The sequence below is a fragment of the Salmo trutta genome, chromosome 2, assembly GCF_901001165.1.
Source record: "Salmo trutta chromosome 2, fSalTru1.1, whole genome shotgun sequence".
Classification (NCBI taxonomy): domain Eukaryota; kingdom Metazoa; phylum Chordata; class Actinopteri; order Salmoniformes; family Salmonidae; genus Salmo; species Salmo trutta.
This window is the reverse complement of record NC_042958.1, coordinates 54,929,582-54,946,772: the sequence shown is the minus strand read 5'-3', so window position 1 is coordinate 54,946,772 and position 17,191 is coordinate 54,929,582. Positions and strand designations below refer to the sequence as shown.

The 17,191-nt window shown below is 43.1% G+C and overlaps 1 protein-coding gene across 2 annotated transcripts in view; it reads right to left on the bottom strand.

The window, feature by feature from the left end:
• Positions 1–11,565, bottom strand: part of htra1b (HtrA serine peptidase 1b) — a 36,554-nt gene extending 24,989 nt beyond the window's left edge. The window contains exons 1-2 of one of the 2 annotated variants that reach the window (XM_029705922.1): positions 10,898–11,565; positions 1,186–1,285 (exon numbers count right to left, since the gene is read on the bottom strand). In XM_029705922.1, coding sequence (XP_029561782.1) covers positions 1,186–1,285; positions 10,898–11,354 — 557 coding nt within the window. In that variant the 5' untranslated portion in view covers positions 11,355–11,565. The remainder of the gene's footprint in view (positions 1–1,185; positions 1,286–10,897) is intronic. The other variant, XM_029705930.1, reaches the window with a different exon arrangement.
• Positions 11,566–17,191: the final 5,626 nt, after the last annotated feature.

Genomic DNA, 17,191 nt, shown 5'->3' with positions numbered 1-17,191 from the left:
AACAATTTATACAAGGTCCTGAGTCAGGCAGACAACTATGTACACAGCTGTGACAGGCAGGAGATCTGGTGGGAGATCTACAGTGTTTAATATAGGTCTATACTTGTCTAACACTCCATCTACTCCTATATAACTTAGAGTGAAATTGGTCACTTTCTTATCATAACTTTTACTGGGAAGAACCGCATGAGATACCAGTACCTGTTCTACTGTGGTCAGTGTGTGTGTGTGTGTGTGTGTGTGTGTGTGTGTGTGTGTGTGTGTGTGTGTGTGTGTGTGTGTGTGTGTGTGTGTGTGTGTGTGTGTGTGTGTGTGTGTGTGTGTGTGTGTGCTTGGTCTGTCAGACATGGCTATCCTACATACAAAAATAAAGTTTACTATAGAATACTACAGTACTTACTATAGAATTCTGTAGTAAACTGTAGTATACTGTAGAATAATATACTACACACTGTTGTATCCCTCAATCATGTGTAGTACGTAATATAGCATTTTGTAGTGTACTGTAGAATACTATAGTAAATACTACAGTATTATCCACAATAAAAAACACTAGTAAATACTACAGAAATGAACACAACCCTAATTTGTGCCATAAGTCAGAAACCTATATTCCAAGTATACACCATATATTGTGTTCCCTAAAGGTTATAGAAAAGAGCAGAAGCTCTGACCTCTCCGTTCAGAACCCAGTCCTACCTACCTACAGGCTATGGAACATTTGCTCTTTTAGTATTTCTCCAGTAGGAGAAAGACCACACTTCTATGTCAAAGATAATAAAACAAAACCACTTTAGTAAATAGTACAGTAATGTCCCCAAAAAGACTACAGTAAACACTACAGTAAACAACTGTCTGCAAAAACACTACAGTAAATACTACAGTATACCGTACTACAGTCCGCAAAAACACTACAGTAAATACTACAGTATACCATACTACGGTCCGCAAAAACATGACAGTAAAACTACAGTATTTACTGCTCTTTTTTACTACAGTATGTAAACTGGAAATACTACAGTATGCTACTGTAAATATTACAGTATACACTACAGTATTTTTTCATATTGGATGTTTCTGTGTGTGTGTGTGTGTGTGTGTGTGTGTGTGTGTGTGTGTGTGTGTGTGTGTGTGTGTGTGTGTGTGTGTGTGTGTGAATGTGATGCAGAAAAGAGAGGTTCTTACTTGCGGTAGAGTTCAATATGAACCACAGCAGGAGCAATCTTCTCAACCACGTCAGCAATAAAGTTGTATCTGTGGCGCAGACTGTCTGGATTCTCCTGGCCTGGAAAACATCAAACACATACAGGGTTATATATTTGCCACAAGCCCCGAAATATTTCCAAATACTTCTGGGGAGGAAAAGGATTATTTTGGCTTGGACTGGAACAGTGGGCATATCTATCTGTATAAAATGTTTGCTCAAAGTTTGAGCATTATACTGTGCAATATACATATATATATTACATATATATATATATATATATATATGGTTAACTTTGTTATATATATATACTACACTCTGTAAAGTCTACACCAGGTATTCCCAAACTCCCAGGGGTATGCGCAATACCGTCCATTTATATTTTCCAACGGGGCTATACATCTGGGTGAGTTTTTTTCCTCGCCTAAGTAGCCTTGTTTCACTGCCAAAAATAAAATTAAACCATCTAGTGTTCAGCAAAATAACAACACAATGTCAAATACAGGTAGCCTAATTAACCGTTACTCTCTCGCGGGAATTCCACTAAGGGTCCGTATGTAGCCAAACGTAGCTGCTGCTCATGTTGGTATCTGTACTGATGGCGCAAAAGCCATGACAGGGAGACATAGTGGAGTGGTAACGCACGTGCAAGCAGTTGCTCCCGACGCCACTTGGGTACACTGCAGCATCCACCGAGAGGCTCTTGCTGCCAAGGGACCGCCTGACAGCTTGAAAGACGTTTTGGACACTACAGTGAAAATGGTTAACTTTGTTAAAGCAAGGCCCCTGAAATCTTGTGTATTTTCTGCACTATGCAATGATATGGGCAGTGACCATGTAACGCTTTTACAACATACAGAGGTGCGCTGGTTATCAAGGGGCAAAGTATTGACATGTTTTTTTTTAATTGAGAGACGAGTTTAAAGTTTTCTTTGCTGACCATAATTTTCACTTATCTGACTGCTTGCATGATGATGAGTTTCTCACACGACTGGCCTGTCTGGGTGATGTTTTTTCCTTGCCTGCATGATCTGAATCTAGGATTACAGGAACTCTCCGCAACTATATTCAATGTGCGGGACAAAATTGAGGCTATGATTAAGAAGTTGGAGCTCTTCTCTGTCTGCATTAACAAGGACAACACACAGGTCTTTCCATAATTGTATGATTTTTTTGTGTGGAAATTAACTCAAGCTTACGGACAATGTCAAATGTGATATAACGAAGCACTTGAGTGAGCTGGGTGCGCAATTACGCAGGTACTTTCCCGAAACGGATGACACAAACAACTGGATTCGTTATCCCTTTCATGCCCTGCCTCCAGTCCACTTATCGATATCTGAACAAGAGAGCCTCATCCAAATTGCAACAAGCGGTTCTGTGAAAATTGAATTTAATCAGAAGCCACTGCCAGATTTCTGGATTGGGCTACGCTCAGAGTATGCTGCCTTGGCAAATCTCGCTGTTAAGACACTGATGCCCTTTGCAACCACGTACCTGTGTGAGAGTGGATTCTCGGCCCTCACTAGCATGAAAACTAAATACAGTCACAGACTGTGTGTGGAAGATTAACTCAACATTGCGTAGTTATGTGCATCCTTTCAAGCACACCCTTCTCATTAACCTGTGGTGAGTTATTCACCGTTTTCAATGAACAAATAAGGTTTTATATGTAAGATGGTTAAATAAAGTCAAAATGATTGATTATTATTTTATTATTATTTGTGCCCTGGTTCTATAAGAGCTCTTTATCACTCCCACAAGCCGGGTTGTGACAAAAACTCACACTCATTCTTATGTTTAATAAATGTATCATATAGTGTGTGTGTGGCAGGCTTACAATGATGGCGAAAAAACAACATTTGAGAGTGCACTGACCCTGGTGCTAGAGGGGGTACGCAGCTGGAGGTTGAATGTTTGAAGCGGTACGGGACTATAAAAAGTTTGGGAACCACTGTTCTACACCATACTCTTATAAAGGAGCTTTAAAGAGCACAGGGGACCTCCTATCATCACTATACTGTATAAACATAAGCATATTCTCTATTGATAACATCCAGATTGGTAGTGCGAGGGACAGAACTCAGCTGAATCTAAAAAAGGGAAATTGGAACATCTGCTTTGAGGCTCCGTATTGTAATGCATGGTCAGTCCAGCTGAAGATCTTCTGATCTCCTCACTGAGCTTATAAAACTCAGGAAGTGACTCAAATCTGAAGTTTTATAACCATTACACTTTATTTTACCAGGCGCAACCTTTGGTTACGGAACAGCTGCAGTGCGTGCAAAACGTGCAATTACGCCTTCACCTCGTCCCTTTGGTTCTGTGTCGGTCCAGTCAAAGAATATCCCTAGGCCTATCCTCCATCTCCTCCCTCTAATAAATAGCATCTTTCCAACCCACCTCGCAAACTGACAAAAGAGTTCTTATAGGTTGTGTGGTTTGGTCTCACACAACCTATGATAGGCAAAACAATCTGGTGTTTCCCCCCTTTAACTTACATTCCAACAATAATGCACTGCAGATGGGCTGCTGAACCGGGCTGGGCTGAGCCCTCCCAATCACCCCTAACCACAACATCATGGACATTCACAATGAGACCGGTGGAGGCTCCTCCTCAGAGGAAGGGAAGGACTATCCTCAGTGAATTTCATACAAATAAAAATGGTAAAACATTTAAAAAGTTATCATTTTTAGATAAAACTATACTAAATATATTCATGTCACCAAATAATTGATTAAGACACACTATTTTGCAAAGAAGGTCTACAGCAGCCTCAACAGCACTCTGTAGGGTAGCACTATGGTGTAGCCGGAGGACAGCTAGCTTCCTTCCTCCTCTGGATACATTGACTTCAATACAAAACCTAGGAGGCTCATGGTTCTCACCCCTTCCATAGACTTACACAGTAATTATGAGAACTTCCGGAGGACGTCCTCCAACCTATCAGAGCTCTTGCAGCATGAACTGACATGTTGTCCAACCAATCAAAGGATCAGAGAATGAATCTAGTACTGAAAGCACACACTACAGCTAGCTAGCACTGCAGAGCATACAATGTGGTGAGTAGTTGATTCAAAGACAAAGAAAGACAGTAGTTGAACAGTTTGAAGAAATTAATTTCTTCCAAAATGCAAGAGAAGCAAGAGAGAAATAGAGAGATTGTCATATTTTTTTCACTTTCATATTCACTTACTTAGCTAGAAAATGCAGCTAGCTAGTGTAGCCTACTGAAACAACTTTCTAAAAACAGAGGGACGCTATGTTAACTAGCTGGCTCTTCCAAGTCAAGGTAAGCTTTTGGTTTGACAAATGTACTGCCACCGGGGCCCGCCGATGTAACTGCTTACTGACTTAACACTAATGTTACTGCATGATTGCCTCACATCTCCTTCGCATAGAGTTGATCAGGTTGTTGATTGTGGCCCGTGGAATATTGTCCCACTCCTCTCCAATGGCTGTGTGAAGTTGCTGGATATTGGTGGGAACTGGAACACGCTGTCATACACGTTGATCAACAGCATCCCAAACTTGCACAATGGGTGACATGTCTGGTGAGTATGCAGGCCGTGGAAGAACTGGGCCATTTTCAGCTTCCATAAATTGTGTACAGATCCTTGTGATATGGGCCGTGCATTATCATGCTGAAACATGAGGTGATGGCGGTGGATGAATGGCATGACAATAGGCCTCAGGATCTCATCACGGTATCTTTGTGCATTCAAATTGCCATCGCTAAAATGCAATTGTGTTCGTTGTCAGCCCATACCACAACCCAACCGCCACAATGTTCACAACGTTGACATCAGCGAACCGCTTGCCCACACGACGCCAAACACGCTGTTTGCCATCTGCCCGGTACAGTTGAAACCGGGATTCATCCATGTAGAGCACACTTTTCCAGCGTACCAGTGGCGAAGGGGAGCATTTGTCCACTGAAGTTGCTTACGATGCCGAACTGCAGTCAGGTTAAGACCCTGGTGAGGATGACGAGCAGTTAGTGCAGAAATCATTCCGTGTGCAGCCCCACAGTTTCATCAGCTGTCCGGGTGCCTGGTCTCAGACGATCTTGCAGGTAAAGAAGTCGAATGTGGAGGTGCTGGTATGGTGTGGTCTGTGGTTGTGAGGCCGGTTGGACGTTCTGACAAGTTCTCTAAAACAACGTTGGAGGCGGCTTATGGTAGAGAAATTAACATTATATTCTCTGGCAACAGATCTGGTAGACATTCCTGCAGTCAGCATGCCAATTGCACGCTCCCTCAAAACTTGAGACATCTGTGGCATTGTGTTGTGTGTCAATTTTAGAGGGGCCTTTTATTGTGCCCAGCACAAGGTTGCACCTCTGTAATGATCATGCTGTTAAATCAGCTTCTTGATACGCCACACCTGTCAGGTGGACGGATTATCTTGGCGAAGGAGAAATGCTCACTAACAGGGATGTACAAATCATTTTTGCTAAATAAGCTTTTTGTGTGTATGGAAAATGTCTGGGATCTTTAATTTCACCTTATGAAACATGGGAGCAACACTTTACATGTTGCATTTATATTTGTGTTCAGTATCCAACAGGTTATGACAGCCTAGTCTGTGTTTGTTGCATTAATATTATCTAAGGCTGTAAGGACTTTCACATACCTCAAACCACCCAGAGAAGTGGATTGTGGGATGTGCTTGAGCACAGCAGGCTATATATCTCCAGATCCAGCCTCCACCATCATGACTAGTCATGTAAAAATTATTTCATCGTGTTGCCGAAAAGAGTGAGAGAGGAGAGAGTTCACTCGACCTGACCTGCATACAGAGACATGCACTCAGACATGCCATGTAAAATGGCTTTCAATCAAATCACATACAAATACTTCAGCTTTGATAAAAGGTCAAAAGATCAGTTGTAAATTGAGGACTCTATCTTTCTTAATCACTATCAGTCACACCATCTATTTTGTGCACTGAAAGCCTATAGCATGATTGAACAGAGACACACAGGCACACACAGGCACACACACATGCACGCACAAATACACACACACAAACAAACACACACCCCAATTGAAATTGTATCGCGTGGAGCGAGAAAATAATAGCCCTCTAACCTTACAGATGTTTCTCTGCCAAGTGGATCTCCTGATTATGGGGCCTGCCATGGCCTGTCTGTCTATGCTTACCCACTGATGGTTTCGTGATGAGTCCATCAGCTATATGACAAAGGGGGGCTTGGCTTGACTGGCTGTCAGGCTGCTTTGGCCCCTCTCACAATCTGAAGTGAGTACATAGAGAGAGACACAGAGGCTGGCAGGAAGTGTTGTGTCTTAATACTGTAAACATGGTCAAAGACAACTGTGTGGAATAGATCTTCCTCGATAGGTTCTTCTTCATTTGGCTACAGCAACAGTTTTGCATGATTGAGGGGTTTCTTGCAGAATCTGTGAGTCCAATTAAACACTTGAGGATTTAGACCAGGCTACCACGTTTCAGAATATATCACAACCTCTGGTGGGCTAGTGCCCTGGTCTTAGCAACAATGTCTGTCAACCACCCAGCCCTGCCCTCTCATGTGACAAACGTGTCCATGTTTGCCCATGGGCATTTTAATCAGGCATCCACTGTTATTCCTATGGTGCTGTTGACATCAGTTTCTTAGGAGTTCTTCCATGCTACCCTCTCTCCTTCTATTGAAGGCACTGGGTGGCAATGGGTTGCAGGCTGGACCCTCTGAATACCACACACGCGCACACACACACACACACACACACATTTACATTTACATTTACATTTAAGTCATTTAGCAGACGCTCTTATCCAGAGCGACTTACAAATCGGTGCATTCACCTTATGATATCCAGTGGAACAACCACTTTACAATAGTGCATCTAAATCTTTTGGGGGGGTTAGAAGGATTACTTTATCCTATCCCAGGTATTCCTTAAAGAGGTGGGGTTTCAGGTGTCTCCGGAAGGTGGTGATTGACTCCGCTGTCCTGGCGTCGTGAGGGAGCTTGTTCCACCATTGGGGCCACACACACACACACACACACACACACACACACACACACACACACACACACACACACACACACACACACACAAACACACATTGACTCTGTCTCATCCAATATTATGTTGGACGTCTTGACGTTGCCAAGGCTCAACCCCAGACTTCAAGTGAGTTTATGTGAGTGTGTTTGTGCACCTTGGCTGCCGTGCTCATCACTAAACTAATGTTTACCCTGTTGTGAGCTCCTTACATTTGAAAGGGTATGGAAAAAACAACCATCGACACAATGTTTGCACGTGTCTGAGCGATGGTCAAATCCAATCATGTAAACAACAGGTGTAGACTAACAGTGAAATGCTTACTTACAGGCATTTCAATAATACAGAGAGAAAATCTTTAAAATAATGGCTTGGGGGTAGAAGCTGTTAAGGAGCCTTTTGGACCTAGACGGTGCTCTGGTATGGAGGTCCTGGATGGCAGGAAGCTTGGCCCCAATGATGTACTGGGTCGTACGGACTACCCTCCGTAGCGCCTTGTGGTCGGATGCCAATCAGTTGTCATACCAGGCGGTGATGCAGCCAGTCAAGATGCTCTCAACTGTGCAGCAGTAGAACTTTTTGAGGATCCGAGGGACAACGCCAAATCTTTTCAGCCTCCTGAGGGGAAAGAGTTGTTGGTGTGTGTGGACCATGTTAATTCCTTAGTGACACCGAAGAACTTGAAGCTCTCGGCCCGCTCCACTACAGCCCTGTTGATATGGATGGGGGCATGCTCGGCCCTCCATTTCCTGTACTCCACGATCAGTTGCTTTGTCTTGCTAACGTTGAGGGAGAAGTTGTTGTCCTGGCACCACACTGCCCAGTCTCAGGCTTTCTCCCTGTACGCTGTCTCATTGTAGTCGGTGATCAGGCCTACCACCATCGTGTCGTCAGCAAATGGTGTTGGAGTCGTGCGCGGCCACACAAACGTGGGTGAACAGGGAGTACAGGAGGGGACTAAGCACACACCCCTGAGGGGCCCCCGTGTTGTGGGTCAGTGTGGCGGATGTTTTGTTGCCTGCCCTCACCACCTGGTGGTGGCCCGTCAGGAAGTCCAGGATCCAATTGCAGAGGAAGTTGTGTTCAGTCCTTGGGTCCTGAGATTAGTGATGAGTTTGGAGGGCACTATGGTGTTGAACTCTGAGCTGTAGTCAATTAACAGCATTCTCACATAAGTGTTCCTCTTATCCAGGTGGGAGAGGGCAGTGCGAAGTGCAATAGAGATTGCGTCATCTGTGGATCTGTTGGAGCGGTATGAGAATTGGAGTTGGTCCAGGTTGTCTTCGGTGATGGTGTCGACATGAGCCATGACTAGGCTTTCAAAGCATTTCATGGCTACAGATGCGAGTGCTACGGGGTGATAGTCATTTAGACAGGTTACCTTAGTGTTCTTGGGCACAGGGAATATGGTGGTCTGCTTGAAACATGTAGGTGTTACAGACTAGGTCAGGGAGAGGTTGAAAATGTCAGTGAAGACACTTGCCCTCTGATCAGCGCATGCTCTGAGTACACATCCTGGTAATCCATCTGGCTCTGCGGCTTTGCGAATGTTAACCTGTTCAAAGGTCTTATGTTAACCTGTTTAAAGGTCTTACTCACATCGGCTACAGAGAGCGAGATCACACAGCTGTCTGGAACAGCTTTTGTCAGCTGTGGAGCAGTTTGTCACAGCACTCTCTATCATGCCACTCATACAGAAAGCTGAGCATCATCAAGAGCAAATAAATAAACAGGTATTAACATAGTATTAACTAACTTAGCTACCAATTAACTAAACATGTCTCAAATTTGATTTGAACCTCTCCAGCAACAAAACATCTTATTGTTAGAGATTTTATTCACCCTTCTTTCCATTCAAAAGGTATTAAGACACCATTCCATTCACTTTCTACTGGCAGAGTTTAGTTGATTTTATATCCATGCCTGTCAATCACACATATACAGTATATATGGAACAAGTCACCTCATGACGAAGCAGGTCTACAAAACATGGCTCAATGACTGTAGAATTTGACCTAGATCTTGATCTGTTTAGAAGTTATACAATCGACTGACTTCATGAGGTCCAGATGCTATGATTTCATAGGTTGGAGCAGCTCATGTAATGGCTTTATTATTGCGAGTCCTACCATATCTTTGGCTTGGCTGAAACTCCTGGAAACCTCACTCAGTGCTGAGCAATCCTGTCCTCAGTTATTGAGTGAAACAGCTATTTTTGAGGTATCAAGGTAAGCCAGTCCTCTGACCTGAAGGTGCTAAACAGAGTCCCAAAATCTGGAAAGGGGTTTTGTGTCCAAAAGTTGGGAGAGGGAGGAGGAGGAGGAAGAAGAGGAGGAGGAGAAGAATGAGGGAGTGATGAGTGAGAAGCAGGAGTTGGATACTCAAAAGGGTTCTACCTGGAACCAAAAAGGGTTATTCAATGGGTTCTCCTATTGAGACAGCCGATGGAACCCTTTTTGGTTCTAGATAGCACCTTATTTCCAAGAGTGTACTGTAGCAGAAAGCTGACTGGCACAGAATGATCCAGGTGTGAATGGTGTGTACATAGCTGTGTGTGTGTGTGTGTGTTTTCAATGTGTACCTTGAGGCCAAGCATCACAACTATACACATCCTAGGAGCAGAAAGACAATATTTATTTACACTGCATACACCAAGTTCCCAAGAAAGCCTTGTTAGATTTCAACAGATTTTGACCCTGTGTCAATAGTTAGTTAAGACAGAAAGTTACTTCACGCAAAAACTAAAGTAGGGCAGTTGGTTGGGGTGGATGGGTAGACGTATCACGTCTTGCATCCCAAGGGTTCCGTGTTCAAATCGTGTCAGGACAACTTTGCAACTACTTACTACTTTGCAACTAGCATGTTGGCTAAGCCTTAACATAATTCCTAACCTTAACCGCTAACCTCAACCCCTAACCTAGTTAACGTTAACCAATAGATAGACAACGTTAGCGTTAGCCACTTAGCCACCTAGATAACGTTAGCTACAACAAATTAGAATTAGCAACATATCATACATTTTGCAAATGTGTAACATATTGTAAGAATTGCAATTCGTAACATATCATACGACATGGATGATGGACGTCCACAGATGAATACATACTATACGAAATGTAACATATCATACTAAATGGAGTGTCCCAGATGTATGTTTACTATGTTCAGGTCGGCATGTGAAGCCCTACCGGTTAATTAGTCAAAATAACATGGACAGGGAAGAAAACCTAAACAGCCACGAAGGCAAACCATTGAAATGTCAATCAAACTACAAGTAAAATGTGTTATTAACCAACAAATTAAGTATCTCCCTGTGAAAAACATGTATGACACAAAATCTGTATCTGGTTTAAGCGTAGGCTACTGGTAAATGTGTTGGGTGTGATTGTTATACATGTTGGCACATACTGGCTCTACCACTGTGCTAGGCTACAGTAAAACATATCCATTTGAACTCGGTAACATGTTATTTCGGGAGATGTGATGTATAATTGAGCAAACAATTATGACATTTCAACGCAGACCAATTCAATGGATAATATTTTTTCTATTTTTTTCTACACCTTTTATGCATTATGGTTTTACGCACAATATTGCACTTGCTGAGGCTTTTAACAAGACAACCAGTAATTTGTTATACATTATGTTGAATTCCAATACCTTTGCCACAGGTTCCTCTCTGTATGAAGATGACCGGTGGCTGCTGCAGCTTCAGAGCCCGGTTACTCACTCTCTTCAGTTCGCAGATGTTTTGGTAGGACACCCCGTCACTGCCGCACACCGGGTCCGAACCTTTGCAGACGCACACACCGCTTTTGCCCCGACGCCTCACCGTGGCGGACACCCCAATCCCGTCCGTTATCGAGCATTCCATGCCCTCTCCGCACTCCGGGTCCCCTAATCTCCCTGTGCCGCCGCATGCCTCACCCTCTTCGGACGCACAGACCGGACAACAGTCGCATTGGTCAAGTATGTCGCCGGCCATGCAGTCCGCAGGGATCGGGGGACATAGAGATTTGTCACATTTATCTGGACAGCCGATGACATATCGCTTGGTTCTTGCCTCGCAAACTAAAGGAGCAAGGAGAAAAGTTGCGCAGATGACCGACCAAAACATTGTTAAATATTCAATTGAAAAACTATGCAATGTTGTCAAAGAACGAATTTTCAAACGTTTCTACAAAAATGTTTTATCTGCATAAATAATAAACGTTGCATAAATGTGAGTCGCTTTTCACTAAACTGAGCTTCGTTGGTCTACTGCTGTCAGACAACAAAGCTGCTGTAACTCCCTTTGTGATGTTGGAGAGTTTATAAAGGCAACAACACGTTGTAGCAATATAAACAAGACGGGCGATGGGTGGGCTCTACTGACGTGCAGAGGGTTCAGTACATATGCCTCCTCCACCCGCCCTGTTCCTGAGGCTATGTCAGAGCATCAGAATGTACCCTGAGTTCATTTCAAACTGATCATACATTGCTTCATTCAGTTGTTCAAAGAAAAAATGGAAATACACTTTTGCTCTTATAGTAGCATCGCCTACCCATTACTTTCCACTGCATATAACTGAGTTGTATAGATTCAATTACTGCACTGGACTAGGCCTAATTATTGTTGGGGAAATTCAAAGATGCCCAAAGCAATTGCATGCTCTTTGATCATTGATTTTTCCTTTGCCAGACTATCAATGTTCAACAATCTGGTTACGTAAAACAAAAGCCACTATACATGCTTGGTGCAGTGTAAAACAAATGATAGAATCCTCAGAAGTTGAATTTACAGCCGGGAAAGGGATGAAGAGAAAGCAAAGGTTATCATAGTTCAGTTCAAAGATTTGTGGTTGCAGTCGTTGATTTGTTGATGGTCTGGGTCTGGGTAAGGGACAGGCATACGCCTACAGCATGTTACGTCCGTTAATGTTATTGCATGATTCTGAGAACCCTAATCTCTACGTCAGTATTCCATGGCACCGTACTGGAATCCAAAAGCAAATATAATCACTTCCATGTGCTGTTTGGAATGGGTTGATCGAATACCCCAAAATCCTAATGCACTTTAAACGACAGATGCTTGCAATGGTCTTTGAAGAGTTTCTCTCTCACAATGCATCATTTCCAAGGGTGCTGTGAGCCTAACTCTGGTTTTGTGTTTGTTGCTATTACCACTCTCATTGCGACTAAATGGGATACAGCTTTTGCCAGATTACAATTTATTTAGCAGGTTAGAAGAATTTACGCAGCAGGTTAGGATAATTATGGTAGCACGTTAGGAGAATTAGGTTAAGGTTAGGAAATGGGTTAGGGTTAGCAAAAATGTTTAAACTTTTGATATTCATTTGACAAAAGCTGTATTCTTTCTAGCCATGACCGAGGCTTTTAGTATGATTGACAACTTTTTTTTTGTTTAACCATTATTTAACTAGACAAGTTATTAAGAACAAATTCTTATTTACAATGACAGCCTAGGAACAGCCTTGTTCAGGGGCAGAACAACAGATTTTTAGCTCAGGGATTTGATCTAGAAAGCTTTTGGTTACTGGCCCAACGCTCTAACCACTAGGCTACCTGCCGCCCCAAGGCAACAGGAACAACAGTGAACGGGAACAGGAACACCAAGAGCTCGCTCATGTTGGTTTAAGTGACGACAGCTACAGTGAATGTAACACTAACTCCCAGGCAGTTATGCTGGAGAAACCGCCCACTCTTCACTTTTCTCATAGCCACTGGGAGTGAGAGCATTGGGAGTGTTTGGGAGCTGTGTTGATCACTTGTAGGATATGAATAACTAAATAGAAAAATATTTATTATAATTTTGTTATAAATCTAATCTGACAGATTGTGACAGGAAATTGTCAAGTATGATCACAATTAGATTCTCGAGGATGCCACTACAGAAAACAACTAACATCAACGAGTGTCAGAGTTGACTGAATCGGAGCGTCCTATAGGGCCTAGCTTAAGAGAACTCACACAGTGCTGCTGGTCTGAGACCCACTGGCATGTTCAGGGATCGTTTATGGGACCCTCGACATCTCATCACAGTTTATGATGTGAGTGATGCTGGAGGGGAGTCAAACAGAGCTCCGGAAAACATCCTCCACTCCTCTCTATCCCCCTCTCCATCCCCTCATCCATGTCTTCCGAACCTGGCTGGTCCAGCACGTATGAGTCACGCCCGCTCGCCTTTCACAGCCCCATCATCAACACATAGACACACTCCAAATGGCCCACAAAACGAATGAGTCTCAACCCATTCCCATCAGCACAGCTCTGCTCTATTCGTGGTTTTGGCTACCACCAGCAGAAACATTACTTTACTGTAGCTTATGTAATACTGTGGATGTTGATAAGTAAAAACGTTTGTGTTCATTGGAGGGACAAGACACTATGAATGTCTTATATCAGCCAGGGGGAGGTCATTTCAGCATGGTTAAATTGCAATGCTCTATAATTAAGTAATAAGGCGGGTGGTATATGGCCAATATACCACGGCTTTCAGCCAATCAGCATTCAGGGCTCGAACCACCCAGTTTATAATGATATTTCTGCCAGCCGAGACACCACAAGCAGAACAAACAGGGTTTTGACTTGAAGTATTTGGTATTTTATTAGGATCCCCAATAGCTGTTGCAAAAGCAGCAGCTACTCTTCCTGAGGTCCACACAAAACCTGAAACATAATACCGAACATCATTAGACAAGAACAGCTCTAGACAAGAACATTTTTAAAAAGGCACACGTAGCCTACATATCAATACATACACACAAACTATCTAGGTCAAATAGGGGAGAGGCGTTGTGCCGCGAGGTGCTGCTTTATCTGTTTTTTGAAACCAGATTTGCTGTTTATTTGAGCAATATGAAATGGAAGGAAGTTCCATGCAATAAGGGCTCTAAATAATACTGTACATTTTCTTGAATTTGTTCTGGATTTGGGGACTGTGAAAAGACCCCTGGTGGCATGTCTGGTGGGATAAGTGTGTGTGTCAGAGCTGTGTGTAAGTTGACTATGCAAACAATTTTGGATTTTCAACACAATGTTTCTTATAAAAAGAAGAAGTGATGCAGTCAGTCTCTCCTCAACTCTTAGCCAAGAGAGACTGGCATGCATAGTATTTATATCAGCCCTCTGATTACAATGAAGAGCAAAACGTGCCACTCTGTTCTGGGCCAACTGCAGCTTAACTAGGTCTTTCCTTGCAGCACTGGACCAGACGACTGGACAATAATCAAGATCAGACAAAACTAGAGCCTGCAGAACTTGCTTTTTGGAGTGTGGTGTCAAAAAAAGTTATCTCGTTCCCCACCCTTGTCCAGGACATATCCTGTTCATCCTCCACATTCCTGGTGCATGCCATGCTGCTGCCAGTGCTGAAGTACATCCCCATTACAGCTGAGAAACAAGAACCAGCAGCAGTTTGAGGGAGAAAGATCTACAGTACAGTAATACTGCAGACCACAGGTGCTGGATGTCAAAGAAAGCCACATTAGCCACAAGAGACAATGTTCTTTACTTGATTAAAATCTGACCACAACACTCCTAATCGTCATTGTCCTGTCCCCAAAATATATTGGCAGTGGTTGGGGGTGTTGGTTAACCACAGCTGGCTGTAGAGAGCCATCTTTCTGTGGGAACACATTGTCCTTTATCCTGAACCGTACTAGTGGGCAAAAGATCCAGCTGAGCTCTACCATTTATCTTATTAGGTGCTGAAGTGTTGCTGGTCCATTAAATTGATTAAGAAGCTTCTACCAAGTGCTGACGAAGCAAGTGTAATTCTTTGTTATGGAAGTGAGTCTAAAGTTTTACAGGGAGACAGCAGTGCAGTTGGAAGTTTATACAGTGCCTTGCGAAAGTATTCGGCCCCCTTGAACTTTTCGACCTTTTGCCACATTTCAGGCTTCAAACATAAAGATATAAAACTGTAATTTTTTGTGAAGGATCAACAACAAGTGGGACACAATTATGAAGTGGAACGAAATTTATTGGATATTTCAAACTTTTTTAACAAATAAAAAACGGAAAAATTGGCCGTGCAAAATTATTCAGCCCCTTTACTTTCAGTGCAGAAAACTCTCTCCAGAAGTTCAGTGAGGATCTCTGAATGATCCAATGTTGACCTAAATGACTAATGATGATAAATAGAATCCACCTGTGTGTAATCAAGTCTCCGTGTAAATGCACCTGCTCTGTGATAGTCTCAGAGGTCCGTTTAAAGCGCAGAGAGCATCATGAAGAACAAGGAACACACCAGGCAGGTCCGAGATACTGTTGTGGAGAAGTTTAAAGCCGGATTTGGATACAAAAAGATTTCCCAAGCATTAAACATCCCAAGGAGCACTGTGCAAGCGATAATATTGAAATGGAAGGAGTATCAGACCACTGCAAATCTACGAAGACCCGGCCGTCCCTCTAAACTTTCAGCTCATACAAGGAGAAGACTGATCAGAGATGCAGCCAAGAGGCCCATGATCACTCTGGATGAACTGCAGAGATCTACAGCTGAGGTGGGAGACTCTGTCCATAGGACAACAATCAGTTGTATACTGCACAAATCTGGCCTTTATGGAAGAGTGGCAAGAAGAAAGCCATTTCTTAAAGATATCCATAAAAAGTGTTGTTTAAAGTTTGCCACTAGCCACCTGGGAGACACACCAAACATGTGGAAGAAGGTGCTCTGGTCAGATGAAACCAAAATCAAACTTTTTGGCAACAATGCAAAACGTTATGTTTGGCGTAAAAGCAACACAGCTCATCACCCTGAACACACCATCCCCACTGTCAAACATGGTGGTGGCAGCATCATGGTTTGGGCCTGCTTTTCTTCAGCAGGGGCAGGGAAGATGGTTAAAATTGATGGGAAGATGGATGGAGCCAAATACAGGACCATTCTGGAAGAAAACCTGATGGAGTCTGCAAAAGACCTGAGACTGGGACTGAGATTTGTCTTCCAACAAGACAATGATCCAAAACATGAAGCAAAATCTACAATGGAATGGTTCACAAATAAACATATCCAGGTGTTAGAATGGCCAAGTCAAAGTCCAGACCTGAATCCAATCGAGAATCTGTGGAAAGAACTGAAAACTGCTGTTCACAAACGCTCTCCATCCAACATCACTGAGCTCGAGCTGTTTTGCAAGGAGGAATGGGCAAAAATGTCAGTCTCTCGATGTGCAAAACTGATAGAGACATACCCCAAGCGACTTACAGCTGTAATCGCAGCAAAAGGTGGCGCTACAAAGTATTAACTTAAGGGGGCTGAATAATTTTGCACGCCCAATTTTTCAGTTTTTTATTTGTTAAAAAAGTTTGAAATATCCAATAAATTTCGTTCCACTTCATGATTGTGTCCCACTTGTTGTCGATTCTTCACAAAAAATTACAGTTTTATATCTTTATGTTTGAAGCCTGAAATGTGGCAAAAGGTCGAAAAGTTCAAGGGGGCCGAATACTTTCGCAAGGCACTGTAGGTCTGCGTTGGTGCATAGAGTAGACAGTTGGTTCCAAAGCCAGAGTTGGAACTCTGTGAGCCAGAGTTTCTTAGTCATTTAGCAGACACTCTTAGCCAGAGCAATTAGGGTTAAGTGCCTTGCTCATGGGCACAAACAGATTTTTCACTTAGTTGACTCTGGGATTCAAACCAGTGACCTTTTGTTTACTGGTCGAAAGCTCTTAACCTCTAGGCTACCTGCTACCCACTAGGCTGCCTGTCACCCTCTAGGTTACCTGCCAACCGCTAGGCTAACTGCCCACCCACTAGGCTACCTGCCACCTGCTGGGCTACCTGCCACCCGCTAGGCTAACTTCCCGCAAGGCTAACTACCCACCCGCTAGGCTACCTGACATTGTTGCCAAACTTACATCATCTCTTGTAACATTTATTGTTCACTTTCAATTTAATCTGGGAGTGCTTATTATTTTTACAGCGGGAAATAAATAATACACGTGGGG